General features: G+C 42.1%; 1 protein-coding gene across 1 annotated transcript in view; it reads right to left on the bottom strand.

Annotated features, from left to right (window-relative positions):
• Window positions 1–709: 709 nt before the first annotated feature.
• The window catches only part of LOC116459803 (adhesion G-protein coupled receptor F2), a 41,513-nt gene continuing 20,951 nt past the window's right edge, over window positions 710–21,271 (bottom strand). Inside the window, exons 3-10 of the mRNA XM_032140525.2 lie at window positions 20,682–20,724; window positions 19,429–19,580; window positions 18,257–18,490; window positions 15,922–17,283; window positions 11,516–11,557; window positions 7,949–8,008; window positions 4,807–4,883; window positions 710–3,564 (exon numbers count right to left, since the gene is read on the bottom strand). Coding sequence (XP_031996416.2) covers window positions 4,836–4,883; window positions 7,949–8,008; window positions 11,516–11,557; window positions 15,922–17,283; window positions 18,257–18,490; window positions 19,429–19,580; window positions 20,682–20,724 — 1,941 coding nt within the window. The 3' untranslated portion in view covers window positions 710–3,564; window positions 4,807–4,835. The remainder of the gene's footprint in view (window positions 3,565–4,806; window positions 4,884–7,948; window positions 8,009–11,515; window positions 11,558–15,921; window positions 17,284–18,256; window positions 18,491–19,428; window positions 19,581–20,681; window positions 20,725–21,271) is intronic.

The following is a 21,271-nucleotide window of genomic DNA, read 5'->3' as shown; positions in this document are numbered from 1 at the left end:
AGAGATTACAGGTTTCTCCTGTCTGAAGCAAATCCATTAAAGTGAGTCACTTGTTTGTCTTTCAGTTCTTCATCCTTATCTCAGATGATCGCATGAGACTCTGCTTCTATCTGCTGCACTGGGATAATTGGAATGAGGGTGATAAAATGCAAGGTTATGCCACTACTGTTGATGATTTTAAAAGGCTGGTACTTTTTTTTTTTGCCTGTTCTGATGTTGAACTTGGAGGAAATTGGCTGATAAACTGATGCATACATTTTAGTCTAATTCCTAACCTAGCAACAGAGATTTCTGTTTTATTTTTGTAATGACCGGGACAAGGAGTTCTCACTGAGCCACTACATGGCTGTGGTAATTCAGACACAGAAGACACTGTGTCCAGTTGTGGGGAAAGCACACGATTTGACTTTGGACAGGGGAGCCAGTTTGCATTGTTCTGCTAACCACCGAACAGTCCCACACATCCCATTTCTACTGTTGTCTACTCACATGCCTTCCTTCCCCAAAGATCTAAAGCAAACGTTCATTTAGATATTTCCAGGGGAAATGTAGACAATAAGGAGAGGTAAGTGAGGAGGCAGTTTTGTTACGGGTTTTATAGCAATGAAGGTCAAGGAGGTGCTGTTTATGGAAATGGGTCAGTTCCATTTAGGTCAGTAGTTAAGAACTGGCTCATTTGGGAAGTGGAAAAGCCAATATCAAGCCATGGTGTAATCAAAGGACTTTTTATTGCACATATTTAGCGAACATATTCTATGTACAAGGCACCATGCTCTGCACTATGGGCATACAAAAGTGAGTTACACAGTGAATAACAAAAGTGAATAACCCCATTCCCCAAAACATATACATATGCACACAAAAAGACCAAAAGGAAATAAACAATATAACACAGTAAATACAAAAGTAAAGTGAAGAACATAGATTATAAAATTACAGGAAATCAGGTGGGGAGAATCAGCACTTCTGGTTGGACCAATCAGGGAAGAATTCTTGAAGAAGGCAGAAAGTGAGGGAGAGCTCAGGCACATGTGCAGTGAGCAGATCCCTGCGAGGTGTACTCTTTCCTGGCCAGGTAACTGTGTATTATGACCACAGTAACGAATGAAAGGATTTTTCAATGATAAGCTCAACAGATTTTGCTGGCTGATACCCCTAATGTTGAACAGACCAAATCAAATGCTTAACTCTTTAATTTGGAAGTCAATGAGCTAGTTCCCATGAGGGTGTCTTCAGCCACACTTATGCATGGGGTCATGGTTGTGTGTTTGCTTGTGTTTGCGTGTGGGTAGGTGGGTGGGTTCATGTATTCACAGGACTCTAATTAAGAAAAAAAAAAACAACTAAAACTAACATATGAATTTGAATGAGCAATTATTATGAGCCAAGTACTATACTACTTTACCTACATTTATCCACTTAAAGTCTCAGAAATTTAAATGGCTTTCCCAAGAATCATTATGTGTTAAGTCTGATACTTACAAATCTGCCTTGGACACTATCAGTACCAATTTCTCCTAGAGTCACCTGATCAAATCACTTTCTTGGTGAGGTGTCAGCAGGAAACTGAATGTGTTTCTACCCAGGGTCATCCAGAGCTAACCTAATCCATGCAGTTCCTTGACATTTTTCAAGATGCTGTAGAGTGGGCTTTGGGATGCAGGAGAGAGGGCACAGCTTCTTCCAGGAATTCCCAAATAATTCCAGAGCTTTTCTCTCAGCATGCTTGGGGTTTCTTGGTTAATGATGAGGCTAAGGTGGGGTGTCTTTCCCACCATCCTGTCTCAGGGAGTGAGTATAGCTGAGTAATGAGTACTTCCGTACTAGATGTGACTGCTCAAGACACAAAGCAAATGCCAAGCCAATCCCTCCCTCTCTCCCTAGTGCTCAGAGCTGTTATCTGTGAAATGAGGCAATTGGAGTTCATCTTTTATAAAATTTGTCCAGAGTTACCATCCTATAACTATATTTGCTTCATGAAATTCCATTTTCACTTCAATATATGGACTCTGGGTAAGTGACATTGCTTTGTACCTAAGCCTGCATTGAGGAAAACCAGGACTATGTCTATCTCACCCCTTCTCTTGAAAAGAACATACAAATATATTGGTAAATGGTAAATTAAAACCACTCTCTGACTTTATTTGTGAAGGATGCTTTTGTTGTCCCAAGATAAGCAATGCCATTTGATAAATGACTATTTCTCCAGGTTGATGCATTTTTTTTAAACTTCAGATTGGTGCTTTTTGTCTGCTCAAACTTTCCTACTTATAGGAAGATAATTTGTAATAAGAAACAAAGAAAGAGAGAGAAAGAAAGAGAAAGAAAGAAAGAAAGAGGGAGAAAGAGAGAGAGGGAGGGAGGGAAAAAGGAAGGACGGAAGGAAGGAAGGAAGGAAGGAAGGAAGGAAGGAAGGAAGGAAGGAAGGAAGGAAGGAAGGAAGGAAGGAAGGAAGGAAGGAAGGAAGGAAAGAAGGGACTGCACTCATACCTAAAGTGAGCCCAACTTTCTCCTTTGTAATGAAACATCATCAATACTGACTTCTTGTTGGGATAATTAAAGGCTGCCCATTGCCCCTTTGCCTTCATCCACTAGTTAGATGCTGCTGCAGTCATCTGTGTCCTTGCTTTGTAAAGAGGCTTTTTTTTTTTTCTCAAAGAGCTTCTACCTACAATACTGTTCTATCAGGCAACACCTGGTTTGAATGTTGAATTTGTTTACATACAGGTTAAGAAAATGAGCAGCTCTGAATTGGAAATGTGATATTTCCTCTCTCCAATCCCAGGTATCAAGAAAGCATATTGTTGGTGAGGATTGACCTTACATTGTCCGTGTAGGCAGAAGATCTTTCAGTGGCTACATGGTCTTGAAGAGGAAGTGCGGGGCTGGGAGCCAGCACACTAAGGTTTCTACCTCTGGCTCAGTCCTTGATTAGCATTGACTCACAACTCCAGGCCTCCATCTCCTTACCTGAAAATGGTCATCTTTCTGTCTCAAAAGCTGTATGCTTTTCCCCTTGGTTCATGGCCAAGGAAGTTGTATCTAAGCCCAAACCAGGTTGACCGTCCAATCTATTTAAATTTGAAAAAGTAGAATATACTGGCAGTGGATTCCTTTTGGAAAAAAATAATAATAATAATCAGCAATGACCTACTTAGAGTCAGCCCAACTCTTTGTGACTATTCATGAGGCTCCTCCCTCAGCAACACACAGAATCCAGCCAGGTGAAATCCCAGGCCGCCTTTCCCAAGATGAGACAGAGCTTGCTTTCTGAAGACAAATGTGACCCAACAGCATAGAGATGGAAGCCCCAACAAAAACCACAGTCGTGGCCCCCTTTGTCTTTTTGTTTGCCGTGGCTGCCCAGCATGACATATATGTAGCTATGTACAGTTGATGGACGAGAAATGTTTAGTAGCACAGAACAGCTTAGACAGAGGAGCCTTTCATCCTTTCTGCACATCACGCCCTCCTCCATCAGCACCACATGTGTGAGCTTCCTACATATTCTTCAGAGGCAAGAAGACAGGAATGAGCACATCTCTCGTTTGGGCTCTGCCATTCCTGGAATACACAACCTTGTCAAGAACAGAAGATCACAGCTTCAATGTACAAGTAGCAAGATTCATAGGCTTTACAACATCTGCATTATAAGCTCACTGTCTTGGACAATGAGCCCATTTGGGTACATCCCTTATGGCCGATGGAGAGTCTCCTCCCTTTAAGCCACTTTGGAATCCAGAGAACAGTCTTTTCTGTTGCCCACAAATGCTGAATTACACACCTTGTCTTTCTCTAAGCTGGGCCACCTCCTTTTCAGTTTAACACTTCTTAGAAAAGACCCACTTTTTATACAAGGCCCTGGACTGCTACAGAGAGCCACAAAGGCTGCTGGAGCATGGACATGTTGGGATGAGGGGTGGGAGGCCCTTTCTACATAGCTGAGTGCATCCATCTGTTTCTGTCTCTGTCACGCTGTGTGTGTCTCTGTGAGTCCATCTCTCTGTTTTGTTTTGTTTTTTCTGCATTTCTCTGGATCTCCCAATGCATTTCTTATCCTCTCCCTGCATCTCTCTGTCTCTGTCTCCCTATGAATGTGGGTATCTCGATGTGGGTTCCTCTGTCTTCCTCTCTTTTCTGTCTCTAGATCCAGAGGGACATCGAGACACAGGATTGGAAGACTTGTGTCTGCACATGTCCTTGTATCTAGGTGGCTCTCCTCTAGTCATGAGCCACCATGTCCCTCTGTCTTTGTGTATCTGAATTTCTGTTTCCCCCTGTGGCTCCTTTCTCTACTTCTATTTTTCTATATATCTTTCTCTATCTCTGAGCTCGCAAATGTAAATAAACGTCTACATCATCCTTGAGGCCTCTCACAGCTATTATTTATCATAATACCTTGATCTTTTCAGGCTAGGGAAAAGAAAGGGGCCACAATGGGAAATCTGGGGATACTGCTGATATCGTATAGGATGTCCTGGGATAGAGAACTAGAGAGAAGATTGAAGAGAGGGAGCAGCTAAGTAAAGCAGGCAGCTCTCCTCGCTCCCATCCAAAAGTCACCCAGGCTAATTTAAAAGCATTTTCAGACATGTCTGCTTAATTTTGAGGGACAAAAAAAAATTTCAGTAGCTTAAGAATTTGAAGTGTGAATATATTTCCAACCATAGCTAGGTGAGAATAGACTGTATAGGAGAATCCTTTTAATGAAGAAAAAATCATTTCTAATTATAATTAATCAAATTGCAATTTTAAAAGAAATGTCACATATATGACATATATGGGAACCCCTTGCTTTGCACTCACCTCCCAGGTTAGGGATGTAGCCTGGTTTGTTAAGTTGGTCCTTTGATGGGATGACAAGATAATTCAGAAGAAGCATTCTGTTGAAGACAAAGTATAATTGCATTTATTAAATATCATTATTAGTCTGTTTTCAATTATCACAATTATTCAAAGCACATGGGAAATTGTGATCCACAGCAATTCCTTTTATTCCTTCACTTTATTCCTCTCCTCTCCTTCTTTTTCTTTTTTTTTTTTTTTTTTTGAGACAGAGTCTCACTCTGTCATCTAGGCTGGAGTGCAGTGGCACGATCTCGGATCACTGCAACCTCTGCCTCCCGGGGTCAAGTGTTTCTCCTGCCTCAGCCTCCAAGTAGCTGGGACTACAGGCGTCTGCCACCACACCCAGCCTCGTGATCTGCCCGCCTTGGCCTCCCAAAGAGCTGGAATTACAGGCGTGAGCCACTGCGCCCGGCTCTCTTTTCTCCTTTTTTATATTGGAACCACTGACAACATAGGAACCGACTGCTGTGAGAGACCCTCCTCCTCCTTGGCCTGGCCTGGCTCTGCCTACTGAAGGAGACCCTAATTTGGGAGGGTGGTGGACAGTGGAGAAGACATTGAGTGGCATAGAGACAGCGGGAGAGACAGCAAAATGGCTCCAAGCTCTCAAATAGCTCTTTCTCAGCTGGGCTGCTGAAATTCTCAGCGTTAAAGCGATCCGCCTGTAATGCGCCTGTGTCCAAAGGATGTCCTCGTGTTTTAGGAATGTGTTGCCTAAGATAGGTAATACATTAACTCGCTGGTAGAATTACTACCACATAAACATAGGCTAATTCATCACATCAGATATAAAATGAACACAGACAAACGAATTTATTATGCTGGGTTTGGGAAGCTGGACTGATACTACCCAGGCAGGCGCCACGAGGAGGGGAGTTGAATCTGGACTACAGAAGACTGCTACCTAGGGATTAGAGACCTACAAAGCAGAAGAGAGGAGCACGGATGAAACACCTACGTCTGTCCTCTGAGCAGCGTTGATAAAACTAATTGCAGGCAGTGACCTAAAGCTAGTGAGCAAGAAATGAAGGAAGAAGTGCAAGAAATTAGGATAAATTTATCGAGTACCAAGGCCAGTGATTGTTAACCCAGGTAGCACATTAGAATCACCGGGGAGCTTGAAAAAATGCTTAGGCCCTACCTCCAAGAGTTTCTAATTTAATTTTTCTTGAGTAGGGCCTGGAAAGTGTGTGTGTGTGTGTGTGTTTTTTAGATGGAGTCTCACTCTGTCACCCAGGCTGGAGTGCAGTGGCACGATCTTGGGCTCACTGCAACTCCTCCACCTCCCAAGTTCAAGTGATTCTCCTGCCTCAGCCTCCCGAGTAGCTGGGACTACAGGCATGCGCCACCACACCTGGCTAATTTTTGTATTTTTAGTAGAGATGGGGTTTCACCATGTTAGCCAGGATGGTATCAAACTCCTGACCTCAGCCTCCCAAAGTGCTGGGATAATAGGCGTGAGCCACCATGCCCTGAAGTGGTATATTTTTAAAGCCTCCTGGATGTTTCTAAGGTACAGCCAGCATCAAAAACCACTGAATCAGACAATCAACAACTACTCATAAAATGCTGGATATTATTTTGACTTATCAGTCACATAAAACCACAAAGAGAAGTGGGAGAAATGACTAGGATTTTATGACACTGAAAAGCAGAATTTCTCTATGATGACCTGAATGGATCAATTCTGAAACACATAAGGAAAGGAGCAAAGCTAAATTGGAAGGGATTGAGAGAGTCAGGACTCTCTCCTGAGAGCACCATGGCAGACCAAAGTGAAGGAGGAGAGTACTTATATCAGGGATGCTTGTTGGAGACAAATATTTGCAATACCAGGACACTTCAGGGAGGCTTTAGATGAATGACCCTCAACCTTGACTGTACATTAGAATCACCTGGGGAGCTCTCAAAACCCCCAAATCCAAGCCACACTCCAGATCAATCAAATGAGAATCTCCAGGGGTGTGACCCAGGCAACCCCATTTTTTGAAGCTTCCCAGTTTATTCTAATGTGTAGCCCAAGTTGAGAACATCGCTTTAGACATGTATTAATGTCATTTGCATTAAACTTTGGCTCTTTTTTTTAAAGCTGAAAGGGGTACAGAGAAACCAGCAGACTCCCAAGCATGGAGACCAAAGACTAAAAACAAGACCAAGGTTAGGTAAGAGTAAGGCAAAAGGGAACAGGAAAAGAGAGGGAAGACAAAGAAGAGAAGAGGAGGGCTAAAGAAATCAACAGAGAGGGAATGGAAAGGCAAGGAACGAGGATGGGGCAGTGCTGCTCTCAGGGCCACAGGGTGCCCAGCGCCATCAATTAGCTTCTCTCCATGCAGAGCCCCTGAAGCCCCAGTCCATGACGGGGGATGTGGACCCTAGCAGATACTGGCATGGGACGCTCTAGATCGCCTCCTTGCTTGTTGTGGGTGTATTCCTTGGACCAACCCTGACTCTCCTTTCGCTGCCATTTAAAAGTTTTTTAAAAATTGAGCGGCAGTTTTTCCCTCCCTCAAAACAGTTCATGGCCCTCATTCTTTGCATAACAATACATTGTTTCTAAGTCACAGGAATAGAAGATAAGTTAGAGACCCTGTTATAGTCCAGCCTGCTATCCAGTGTCTGAATCTTCTCTACAGCAACCCTGTGCAGGCCCCAAGCCCACTTAAGCCACTTCAGTAACCATGGCAGCTGGCCCCTCTTGAGTAGTTCTTTGTGTAGGATCAGAATTTGTTTCCCTGGAGTTTTTACACTTTGGATGTGGGCCAACTGATTGGAGTCATAGAGAACAAGTGAGATGTCATAGGAACCTAAGACTTCTCTCATTTCTTTCATCACCTGCTCTCCTACTATGTGGTTTGAGGTTCACCCTCCAACACCAGTCACCTTGTCACTCTCCTCTAAATTCATGTAACTCCACTTGCATCTCTTTTTATCCCCATATTCCAGAAAGAATCTGAACTGTTTAGGAGGCACCCAGCACTTCTGGGAAATCCACTTTGCAAAGTGTTAAGGTAAGAGTGTTAGCAACATTCCATATGCCAGAAACTCCAAGATTGTTATCTTGTTAAACTTTTAAATACAAAAATGAATATGAAAGCTTTACCTCTGATATTCTGGAGCTCCTTTTGGCAGAGGCTACTCGACCCTTTAAGGCTTCTCTTACCTGGATATTTAACAAAAGAAGTTAAGAATTAGAAGATCGTAAGAAGATAACACGTATGCTTGGGCCTGGCAGATACTGTGGCCAGGTACTGTGTTAGCAGCTAGGTTCTGTTGGAGGGATATGGTGGGATCAGTGACCTGGTGGGGTAGTCTTGGAAAAGGTGGAAAGATGGGAAGAGACAAGAGAGGTGGAGGTGGCATAGGATACTCACTTTCAGGGCCTTAAATATGGACCCAATGCCTGAGAAATACAGTTTGCCACAAGTTTGAGAATTCCTCGACATAGCTTCTATTTTTTTTTTTTCTTGAGATGCAGTCTCGTTCTGTTATCCAGGCCGCAGCGCAGTGGGGCCATCTCGGCTCACTGCAACCTCCGCCTCCTGGGTTCAAGCAATTCTCCTGCCTTAGCCTCCCGAGTAGCTGGAACTACAGGCGTGTGCCACCATGCTTGGCTAATATTTTTGTATTTTTAGTAGAGACAGGGTTTCACCATGTTAGCCAAGATGGTCTTAATCTCCTGACCTCGTGATCCGCCTGCCTCGGCCTCCTAAAGTGCTGGGATTACAGGCATGAGCCACCGCACCTGGCCTAGCTTTGGCATTATTTTTATGGAGCACTTACATAATCACTTCTCACAATTTGTTAATTATTCAAATCACCTTTTCTAGAGGAAAAAAGTACTATACGACTGGACATGGTGGCTCATGCCTGTATGTAATCCCAGCATTTTGGGAGGCCAAGGCGAGTGAATCACCTGAGGTCAGGAGTTTGGGAACAGGCTGGTAAACATAGTGAAAACCCCTCTCTACTATAAATACAAAAATTAGCCGGGCGTGGTGATGGGCACCTGTAACCCCAGCTACTCGAGAGGCTGAGGCAGGAGAATCGCTTGAACCCAGGAGGCGGAAGTTGCAGTGAGCTGAGATCGCGCCAGTGCACTCCAGTCTTGGCAACAAAATGACACCCTGTCTCGAAGAAAAAAGTACTATACAACATAGCAACAGTCCATGAAATTCACCTTCCCTGACTAGGTCATCCTGTCCTTTTCTCTAAGTCTTGCCTGCTAAATACAGGCCCTCTTCTTATTTCTGCTATACAAAATATTATCCACCTTCCAAGGCCTTGTAGAAGTTCTGTGTTCACGATTCATATATGCCAAAGTCCTCCAGCTCAGGGTGGCTTCCCCCTTCCCTGCAGATGCTGTATTCTTTGTGACACACAGACCTCAAACCACCGCTCAGGGCTGGAGGACGGTGTGCCCAAGGGCCCATTGGGATTCGTGAAGATACATTGGCACTTCTACTTACATTTCTTTGTTCTCACCCTTTTTTACTCTTAGGTTTCATAATGTACATAACACTTTTTAGGTTAATAATGAACACATCTGGGGATATGTACTCACTGTGTTTTACTAATCCTAAAAGTTTGAAGACTATTGGTATATATATATACAACTTTTGGTCAATGAATCATGTATGGTCCTGTGACACTTTGGAGTATTTACCTTTCATATCATAATTGCAAAGGTAAGAGGTTTTGATCTTGATAGAAGGTTCCATGACTTGGAGTTCTTTGCACATCCCACCTAACACTGGTAAACTAAGTAAAAATGCGGCTGCTGGTACTCTGGCTACAGATACTAGTTGTGTTATTATGAATAATAGAAACATAATCCTGTGGCATATGACTGGGCAATACCTTAAGTGCTTTGTGTTTTTACCTACAAAATTGCATTTGTTCTTTGTCATAATCTAATGGAGAAGGCAGAGAAAGCATTATTGTCTCTGCATCCCAACTGGCTCTGTTGCCAGGCTAGAGTGCAGTGGGGCGATCTTGGCTCACTGCAATCTCTGCCTCCTGGATTCAAGCAATTTCGCTGCCTCAGTCTCCTGAGTAGCTGGGACTACACGCGCATGCCACCACGCCCAGTTACGTTTTTGTATTTTTTAGTAGAGACGGGGTTTCGCCACATTGGCCAGGATGGTCTGCATCTCCTGACCTTTTAACAAACCTTTGATATTAATTTAATGGAATATTACTGGCAGTAGGCTGGACACAGTAGCTTATTCCCATAATCCCAGCACTTTGGGAGGCCAAGATGGGTGTATCCCTTGAGCTCAGGAGTTCAAGACCAACCTGGGCAACATAGGGAGACCCCATCTCTACAGGAACGTTTAAAAATTAGCTGGGTGTGGTGGCATGTGTCTGTAGTTCCAGCTACTCAGAAGGCTGTGGTGGGAGGATCACCTGAGCCCAAGAGGTCAAGGCTGCACTGAGCCATGATGGTGCCACTGCACTCCAGCCAGAGCAACAGAGTGAAACCTTGTCTCAAAAAAAAAAAAAAAAAAAAAATTAACATGTCCTTTTCTCTAAGTCTTGCCAGCTGAATACAGGTGCTCTTCTTATTTAGTAAAAAATAAATAAATAAGTAAAAAATAAATAGTAAAACATAAATAAATAAGTAAACTCTGCAGTGAAGGTGGGGTGTTTGGGGGAGGGAGTGGATTATGTTTTTGTTTGTTTGGGGTTTTTTGTTTGGTTTTTTGCTTTGTTTTGTAAATCCAACCTGGTACTGTTCCTTTTCATTTTTATTTATTTATTTACTTTAATTGACAGAAGGGGTTTGCATTTATATCTGACAGGGTTGTTTGCTTTGCTTTTTCCAGAATGTAGTATGGTACAATGGAAAGAGGGTGATCTTAGAAGCCTGAATAAACACTTGAGGGTTTGTTCATTTGCTTGGTTTTTGTTTTCAATGCTCATCACTTATCAAGACTCATCTGTATTTGAAGAGTTTCTTTTCTTGACTCCACTGCTGTTCAAGATAGAAGTAGGAACTCACACTTTCACCCAACCTTGCAGCTAAGACGTGACCACATGACCTGAACTCAGCCAATCAGACATAACAATGCATAAATGCAGGTGCTGGTGTACCAGTCAGGCAGGGTGAGGTGATCTCCCAGGCAGCAGTAGCAGCAACTCTGGCTTAAGTGTTTACTGCCTGACATTGGCCTGGCGAGCTGTGCTATCCGTGCCCAGGAAAGTGGGGAAGAACAATGGTATCTCTTGTGGAGCATTTCTGTGCCGTGCATTGGTAACTATTCCTGGAGTACAGCCTCCAAAACTCCAAGCCGAAGAGACCCTCCCAAAGATAATATTGCGAGATTTATTAAGTTCCTTTTCTGCTTCAACTAATCAGAGTGGGTTTCTGTAGTGATCTTGAGCAAGCTGTTCACTCTGAGTCTCAGTTTCCTCATCTGTAAAATTGAAAATAGTAATACCTACAATTGTTTTAAGAATCAGCCCTAATGTACATAAAACATTTATTCCCATAAGAACTTGCAAACTGGTCAATATCATTTGCATTGTAAACAGCAGTGATCCAGGCTTCACACATCTGTACAAACGGCTGAAGTGAAAGCTTTTCAACAAATAGCCTTTACAAGCCTTTACATGGCCAAGTACTGATACTACAGAAAAAGCAACAAGAAGAATTTACATTCAGTACCTTTGGATCCAGGATGGTTCCAAACACTAGGATGAAGAAGCCCTGGGAAACACAGAAGAGGGAATAAGAGCCATTTACAAAAGAATGATGATGATAAAACATACTCTCAGTTATTACCAATTCCTATTTTGATAAAACGAAAACAATTTTATGAAATCTCTTAATTTGTCATCCTTAGATCACAACACCTAAATTCATTCAATGAATATTGATGAGTGTCTTCCATATGGCAGCCACTGTAGAGGTACCTCAGTAAACCAAAGAGACCAAGGTCCCTACCTCATACAGGAATATTTTTTAAATTTCCTTTTACGTTGGACAAATTAAATGTGTTTGCACTTAGCAGGAGCTGGGCCTCTCAACAGAATATAATGATCCAAGAAAGAGTCAGAGGAGGTGTTGGGCAATGAACTGCAAGCTTGCTGTCCCTGAACACTAAGTAAGAGAAGCTTCCACAGAAAAGAGCAGAAACAGCTGTTGCTCAGCTTCCCATAACACCTTCAGCCTCCTTCTCTCATCCGCTACAAAGAATATTATAAAACTTGCAAAGAAAAATCAAGTATATACATCCTCAAAAAACTAATGACATTAAATAGATTGAGTCTCTAAGCACATGACAAGTATTCCCAATATGATGATACAGAAGGAATTAATTAGCTTTTATATCTTTTATTTTCCATACCAAAAAAAAACCCCATATAAAACCCAAAACTGGCTGTTCCTCTATAGCTATAGTCCATTTGAAGTTTTTACTTCTTTTTCACATACATTGGCACAAAACCCCCCTTGACGAAGGAAGGGCAATTTGCAGTTCCATTTTTCAGTTAAGGAAAAGGAAGCTGCTATTTGGCATTCAAAATGTGATAGACAGGAACATTCATTAGACAAAAATTTCTCCTAAATGTGCAGTTACTCCGTCCGTGGCTCATCTGAAAAGGGAGGTGAGATCATGACCTTTTGTTTAGGAATAGCCTTGCTAAGCTGCTCTGACTTCATAAGTGAGTGTGAACTCTTACCTACCTAGAGGCCTGTTGAGGTGCATGGGTTTTATACAGCGGGTACCATAAAGATGTTACAACCTGGTATTCATCGCTGAGAACAATATCAAACCTACCACTATTTGGTAAAAGCCCAGATGAGAGGTGGAGGACCTTACAGGGACCAGTGTACATCCCTGCAGCTAATCCAGTCCCCCAAACACACTAACATACACCTTTCTCTTCAGCCAGTCCAACCCTCAAAAGCTTAATCTCCATGTGGCTTTTATGAGATTGTTCTTCTGCGTAACACTCTGAGCCTACAAGGTAATTATTAAAATCTGTTATTGTATCTGCTACAGAAAAAATTATTGTTGTCATGGTCCATTAGGTTGCAAAGTTATCATTCTTATAAGGCCCCTTGGGACAAATATATTCCAGCCTGATTTTGGTACTAGGAATACATTTCAAGTCAGGATCTCTGTGAATTTGGCCCAGGAATTATATTTTTTAAAGATCTGGGAACAACAATTCTAGCATGTTTTTTCCACAAATATGCTGATGGCTAATATTCTTTGGCTAAAGAACTAAGAGGAATTTCTCTCCTTATAAGATTTTTAATTCCTTGGGATTGGTCTATCTATATTTGTATCTGCAACATTAAGCATAACGCTTGGCACAAAATAAGTAATACATGTAGTGTCTCTTCATTTGAGTGTATGTATGTGTTTAATTTCTTTATTATGCAACCTGCACTTTTATAGTTATGTAACATGACTATAAACATGACTTTATAAACATGTAACAGGGAAATACTCCACTAGGATCACTTTTCGTTGGCCCATGCCACCTTAGAGAAAGTTATGCAAAATATCTTTCAGAAGATTTGGATAAAAAAATTGGCCATAAAGTTTAATATCTGGTTGAGAAGGGAAGAGAGAATATACCTAACAAACAATTCACCAGTAGCAGCTTCTTTGCATTTCTTTTAGTAGATAAAGCACAGTTTGGACAGGTAAATCTCAAGGTGTTCTCCCAGGTTTTGGTATATGTGCTTTATTTTTTTTCCCACCAAAACAGCTATGAGGGAGTCCCAAAAACTCACCCAGCCCACAATTACTCTCAGTAAATACAAGAGGAAGATGCCAACCAGAAGTTATGGATGGACAAGGTGGGTAATCGAGGCAGCAACCGACACCATAATAAAACCTCTATAGTAAAAGGGGATGGTTGAGCTTTAAAACTAGTGCAGATATTCCCCTGGGGCTAGGACCAGGAAATCTTTACAAGAGTCTTCCTCCCACATCGTCTGGGCTTCTCGATATGTTTCAGAATCTCTCCCCTCTGTCTGTGCCCCATCAGCCTCTGCTGCTGCCCTTCATCTCTTCTCATCCTAAGACTCCATTTCTCCTGCTTTTTCCACCCAGTTGGTTGTGTCTCCCATCTCAGTAGATCCATGGCTCCTCTCTCTCCTCCCTCAGAGGATGCCCTGATCCAGTGATGTGCTAGTAAATGGCAATAAACTCTCCTCATTTGTAGCATTTGCCCATCTCTATAGTTAATTACACCCACCACGGCCTATTTGAATCTTGCCCTGTGACATAGCTGAGCATGGATTTAGGAAGAGATGGGCAGTAGCACATCGTTGTACAGATTTTCCACCATGCAGACACAATAGAGGCAAGTAATCTCAAGAGAAAAGGTAGACAAATAATTAGGAAGTGATGAGTTCTGAGGATACATGACCTTTACTTTTAACCCAATTTGTTTAATTGCAAGTCTATATGATTTAATTGTTATTGATGACTGTGTTCACAGCCAGCTCAGAACAATCATGAAAATATAATAGGCAGCTCCCGTGAGCCAATACAGGCCAGCTCCAACACAGCACTGCCCGGTGTCTCCCCACTGGGCCTCACTGACACTTTGTTCTCAGCTCCTCACTGCCCCGTCTGTACTGGCGCTTAGATAGACCCCTCCCTGTTCCTTACTGGGATTCAAGGCAGAAACTAAATTGAAAGCACAAGTGATCCTACTATAACAGGTAAAGATGCTCATGATATCAAAATGCAAGTGCTCACAGCCTTGTCCAAAACCAAGCCCACAGATAAGATGGCCCTAAAGGAGACAAGAGAAGGAAAATGCTGTGGAATGAGTCATGAGCTTATGAGGGGTTTATGAAAAATAGGGGTTTTACCCAAGTCTTTTCAATGACTAGTTTTGTAAACATGCGTAAAGCAGCTGATAACTACCAAAAGCTATACAAATGTAGGACATAATTAATATTTTCTATAGAAGTGCAAAAAAAGTAGAGACTCAAAATATGAGATACCCCTATTATTATTAACATTGTTCTTCAAGACATCAAAGCGTTTATTATAAAGTGAAATCATTTATACATAAATTCTGAAAAAGGAAAATGAGAAGATACTTGACTTAAGATATCTATTAGCAATTAGGTAAAGCATTTACTTGAAAATAGTCTTACTGGCTACCACACACATTCAGAAAAAAAGACAATGTTTTAGATATCTTTAGAAAAATAAAAGCTTTCTTTTCAATTGGTTACTATCTACATATTAACATTCAATATAATGAACTTTGGATCATTCACATACTATAACACAAAAAAATGGAAAAAATTTCAATCAAGAAGGAAATTATTGAATATGGAATGCTATGCAGCCATTAGAGACGTATTCATGCATAATAAGCTGGGAAAATTCTAGGGCATATTTTTAAGTGCAAAAGCAAGTTACACAATAATATACATTGTTTTAACCCCTGTGTTATGTGAAAATATATTTGTATAAGCATAGAAAATTTGGCAAAGCATACACATGAAACTGTGAACATTGCTTAATTCATCTAAGTGTGATAAGAGAAGAGAGGAGGAACTATCTTCGATACCTCTCTGTAAAGCTTGCTGTGTTAAAATAAGATGGTTTCCAATGGTAGCTAAAAATCCTAAATGGAGGAAATGTAATAAACTTTAATACCTCCAGCTACATACCTAAATTTTGGGGAAGGTGTTATTGCTTAATTTTTAAAGCATAACAACTTAGCCTATTACTAGGCTGTCTATGGTCTTTGGATCATTTTAGTACTTGATCCTTTCCCATTCACCATTTATTTCACATTCCAAACACCCCTATAAAGTGAACAGTATTGCACTCGTTTTATATGTGAGGAAAATATGGCTTGAAAAAGTTGAGTAAATATCCCAAGATCATGTTATACATTATTAGTAAATGAAAGAGTCAGGATCCAAATCCAGGTCTCTCTGAAACAAAAGTTTATTTCCCCACTCCATATGCTATTCCAAATCCATTGGCTTTTATGTAGAAATCTAATGTCACAAGCACCTAATCACAGAACATCTTCAGGAATTCTCTCACTTTGCACTTGGTCAGAAGCATCTGGACTTACCTGGAATGCATTGAGCAGGGAGAAGATAATGTGGAAGGCCAGGGATCTGTCATTGATGACAGTGGCTACTCCAAATCCCCAGGTCAGTCCCAGAAGTGGTGTGAGGATGGCGATGTTCTTGCTGATTCTCACAATGGCTCTCACTTCCTGGAACATGGAATTGCCGATGGCAACTCGCTGGGTCTTGACAATCACCAGTGTGACTGTGATCAGGTTTACTACGACGATGGCCAAAGCTGGGACCACAAAGGCCAGGAGTGCTTTGGTCATGTCCCAGTTGAGCCAGCAGGCCTCAGGTCGTAAATAGCCTTTGCCAGGTTCCGTGGCAGCAACCGTGATGGCAGCAATGACCAAAGGGCATCCATAGCCTACTGAAAACAGAGATGCCACCAGGACTGACTTGGGCAAGGTATGGAAAACAATCATGATTCCATAGAAGATAAGGAGTGCCTTGGCAAGCATCCAGAAAAATACAGAAAGGTAAAAGAAATGAACAAAAAATGTGGCTGCCACACATCCCTTGTGGTGTGTTATTGGGCCACTAAGAAAGGAAGCCACAATAAACCACACATCAGCCATCAGCAAAGTGGCTGCAATGTTAACAATGCACACATGGCGTAAATAGGTGATCTCTGTCTTTGTCACTTGGCTCCAGACTAGGACCTCAATGGACAAGCAAAGGATCAGGCTGCAAATAGAAATGCCCAGGCCTACATATGTGATGTAAGTCAGGATCAGACTCTCTAAGATGTGAGGTGACATAAGAATTGAGAAAGAGGTAAACAACTTGCTTGGCCTACATTGGCAAACAGCTTGCTGGGGGTTTTCTTGAATCATTTTGCAGGCCTGCTGGTCCCATCTGTTCTCCACAGAGTGCCAGCCAACACACCGTGTCCTCCTCCCCTCTGACTTGCTGATCTTTTCAAAAATCAGTGAGATTCTTTTAAGTTCCTTGGGCAAAATGACAGACAGGACAAGCCCATTTATAGTAACATTTTCCAAAAGACTGGCTTCCAAAATAGCCCCAATAGTTGGAAATGCAATGCTGATGACCTGAGAAGGGGAAGGCACCTTCCGAAGTTCATCTCTGCTGATCAACAGTCTCCCAGTGACTTCATTGCCGGTATCATTAACTCTCATTGAAAAAGTGAAATTTTTTCCAATGTTATCTCCAGATATGGTGGTGCCCATAGTATGAATGAAGACATCTGATATGTCAACAGGATGTTTATCTATTAATAGCCTTCTTGCAAAGGAGTTGACTGAGTGTAGCAGGATATAGCTGCTGTTTCTGTCAGGAATGAAAGTCCAGTTGGAGATGCTTTTGCTGTTAAGTATGTGGTTGGCTATGGTGCTATAACTCTGCCAATGAAGAACCAGTGTTAGTACTGAGCCACTCTCTGAAACTGCCAGCACATTCAACACTCACTTTTACAAAGCATGCTCCTCCAACCAGCAACCTAGGCATACTCTGGGAACTTCTTAGCAATATAGAACCTCAGGCCCCACCCCAGACTTAATGATTCAGAATCTGCATCTTAATAAGATCCCCAAGTGACTTGCATGTACACTGAAGTTTGACTTAGATGATAGAGCTACAAAGGAATTGCCTCACCATGCCCTCCTCCATTTATGCAATGGCCTCCTGCGAGCCAGGCCACTGGGCAGCTTTCCACATGCTCATGTCCATCATCCCCTCCATATCACACCTAAGCGAAACTAGCAACTTGCTTACCCTGCTCAGAGAACCCACCACGTGATTAACCTCTCTTGCATCCCAAATGTGTTGCAGGGCCCTATACAAGAACATAATAAACTGGAAATTCACCCTGGAGTCTGAATCTACTTTTTACTATCTTTGCTTTGAAGATCAAAACCAAGCAAAATGGACCCCGTTCTATTTCATGCTTCTGCAGTGGATAGGTATGGCTGTTTTCTTTGCATTCGATTATTTTCCATTTTAGCAACCTATCCTAACTCACAAATGAAAATAAGAAAATTCTCTCTCTCTCCAGAACATAGAATGTTTCTTAAGAAACATTTAAATGTATTCAGTAGCCAAAAGATACATTGGTAACTCATACTCCAAAGTTCAATACAGTACCAAGTAAGGGCTCTCTATAAATATTTGTTGATTAAATATGTTTACTTTTTCCATTCATTTATTCATCCTTTCTTTAATGAAGATTTACTGAACACTTGCTTTGCTAGACATTAGAAATACTGATGTGAAAGACATGGTTCCTAGTTCCTAAGAAGCTCACAGAATACTCCAACTAACCTGCATTCCTTTCCCACTGAGATAATGCTCTACCAAGTATTCAGGGACACTCACCTGCATCTTTGCCTCATCAACACCTGTCCATATTGCTGTTGATATGTTGTGTAAGAGCTGCACAATTACAGCAATGTTTCCTGGTATCCGGGGAGACTGCTGAATGTTTCTAATTACACAAGACAAATCTGTGGGACACTTTTGTAGCAATATATCTGTTATGGTCTCAGACTTTCCAGTATATACACTTATTTTTATATTGTCTTCAAATGGCTGAACCAAATGTGAATCCTCCTATGATACGGCAAAAAGAAAGAAATTTTTATAATTTTTATTTTTGTGTTAAATGTAAAAGTACCTTTACTAAAACTTTGGACAGCCTAATGTAATGCTTTTCTATTTTACACTCTCAGAGTCACATCTGCTGTCAAATAACTTGACCAATACCAAGTTGTATGAACCAGCAAATAAAAGTCCCTACTTCCCATCTACCTATTCTTTAACCCCCTTCTCCCCAAATAACAACTGTTATCTTCAGCATATCACTTCAGATAACCTGTATATATAGAAATTTCTAGTGCCATTTAAGCTTATTTGTAATATTTATGAAGGGCAAATCATGAGCCATGAGTCTGTCTTAAAAATAGAAATTTGAAACTCGATTTGGATGAATCAACTGGAACACCAAGACTGAAAATAGCAATAGAAAGTATCTCCCATAGATTCAGACTCTAGTTCCTATACTTTAAGGCAGGGGTGGCAAACTATGGACCCAGGCTGGCTGCCTGGTTTTTGTAAATAAGGTTTTACTGGAATGCAGCCCGCCCATTCATTTAAATACTGTCTACAGCTGATTTCACGCTACAGTGGCAGAGTTGAGTAGGCACGACAGAGACCATGTTACCCACAAAGCCTGAAATATTTCTCTCCGTCGCTTTATAGAAGTTTGCTGACCCTTGCTTTAGAGGACCCCCTTCTGGCCTCCTACAGCCTGCCCCTTCACATGGCCAGGAGTCCATGGGCACAGGCTTTCCGATACCCAAAGTTTAGAAGGCTACTTTTGCATAGAAAGTGAGGCTAGTGGGTGCTTATCTATTCACCCATCCCTACATGTTGCCCTGCCACACGCTCATCCTCTTTCTTACTGAGGGCAATATCCACTGCCAATAGGAGGCTCCACTGTGCTCATAGAGTCCACATTAGAATCTATATTGCAAAAGAAAAGATATTACCTCAAAGATATTGAGGGCATTAAGAGTCCGGCAGGTGTCAGTGATCTTGTGCCATGTCTTTTTCCTGCATGAAAACCCCATATTTCCCTGAGTGTCCGGAGGGCAAGGTTGAGTACACTGGGAGTTGTCTGTACAGACACCATCGCATACACCTGGGAAAATGAAGGGAGCCCATATCAGATGGGAAGGTCTGGGCTCTGGGCCCATTGGGCCAATCACCAAGGTGTCACTGCAGTGACAGCACATAAATCCTGCAGACATCAGTGTCTTCTTTTCCTAAAGTGGAGGAAGACTGAAATGGATCAGTGGTCATCATCTATTTCAGCAACAAAATTTTATTGTTTCCAACAAAATCTTATCCTGAACTCTAGTGTATAGAATAGATAAAAGTGGAACACGGCTGGGTGTGGTGGCTCATGCCTGTAATCCCAGAACTTTGGGAGGCCGAGGCAGGTGAACCACGAGGTCAGGAGTTCAAGACCAGCCTGGCCACATGGTGAAACCTCGTGTCTACTAAAAATACAAAATATTAGCTGGATGAAGTGGCACGTGCATGTAATCCCAGCTACTCAGGAGGCTAAGGCAGGAGAATCGCTTGAACCCAGGAGGTGGAGGTTGCAATGAGCTGAGATTGTGCCACTGCACTCCAGCCTGGGAGACAGAGTGAGACTCTGTCTAAAAAAAACAAAACAAAACAAAAAAAAGGAACTGTCCCAGGAGAAGTGAAAGGGACGAACCCACAGTGCAGTCCACTAGTTGGAATCCACTGCTTCCAATGTTTGCTAAGAAGCTTCTCAGGTCAGGAACTCTATAATATGTTACACCATCAATGAGTTCTCACAGACCTGTTCTAGCCACTGGCCCAGTTTGAATGAGCTCAATCCAAAGGATCTATGGCAAAGAATTCTTAGACAAGGATGGAGCAGAGGGTGCTGGGAGGAGAGAGGAACAGGGCTGGGGTGAAACGTACAATTTACTACCTGGTACTATGTTCACTACCTGGGTGGGATCATTTGTACACCACACCCCAGTGACACGCAATTTACCGATGTAACAAACCTGCAGGTGTACCCCCAAACATAAAAGTCAAAAAGAAAAACAAAGACAAAGGTACAATTTAATATGAAGGAAAAAAATCAGAGTCATCAAGGATTCCATCTGCCATGCCACAGGACAGAGGGCTGAGAATGGCCCTCTATTACAATAGATGGACAGCAAGACTTCCATGTGATAAGTAACTGCTGCCAACATACCGTGTGGCCTGGCAGGCACCTTCTCCTTGCTTTTGCTGGCAGCCTAGAAAGGGAAAATCAAAATTCGCATCAAAATCAATTGTTGATATGCCAGCCCAATGGCTCTCTTTAGTCACAAACAACTACAGTTAAATTAGCTATGATACCAGCATGGCCCACCCAAAGCCAAGTCCATGAATTATGGCTCCTCTGTGACCCCATTTTCCCTTCAGCCTGGACCACATTCCTCTCCCACTGCTACTCGGTATGAGCACTCCTCTCTCTCCAGTAAGAAGAGTTTATGTTCTATCCAGGAAACACATTATGAGCAGAAGTGGATTGACCAGGAAGTTGACGAAGGTTAAGCCTCAGAGTCCCTTGCTCGTATGGGACCTTTCGAAGCCCTGGGAGAGGGTCTAGCAATGAGCAGATTGCTCTCCTGTCACGCTCAATGAGCAGATCATCTCATGTGTTCACGTGATCATATGTTTTATTAAATTCTCAAAAGCAAAATGCTTTAACTGCCTGCCATCTGTTAAGGCCATCATTTTTTGCCATTTCAGTTCTGCTTCCTTCATACTCTCCCTCATTTTGGGTATCACCAGAGAAGC

This window comes from Hylobates moloch, unplaced genomic scaffold (genome assembly GCF_009828535.3).
Source record: "Hylobates moloch isolate HMO894 unplaced genomic scaffold, HMol_V3 SCAFFOLD_20, whole genome shotgun sequence".
Classification (NCBI taxonomy): Eukaryota; Metazoa; Chordata; class Mammalia; order Primates; family Hylobatidae; genus Hylobates; species Hylobates moloch.
Note: the sequence above shows the minus strand (reverse complement) of the source record. Positions and strands in the feature narration are given on the sequence as shown.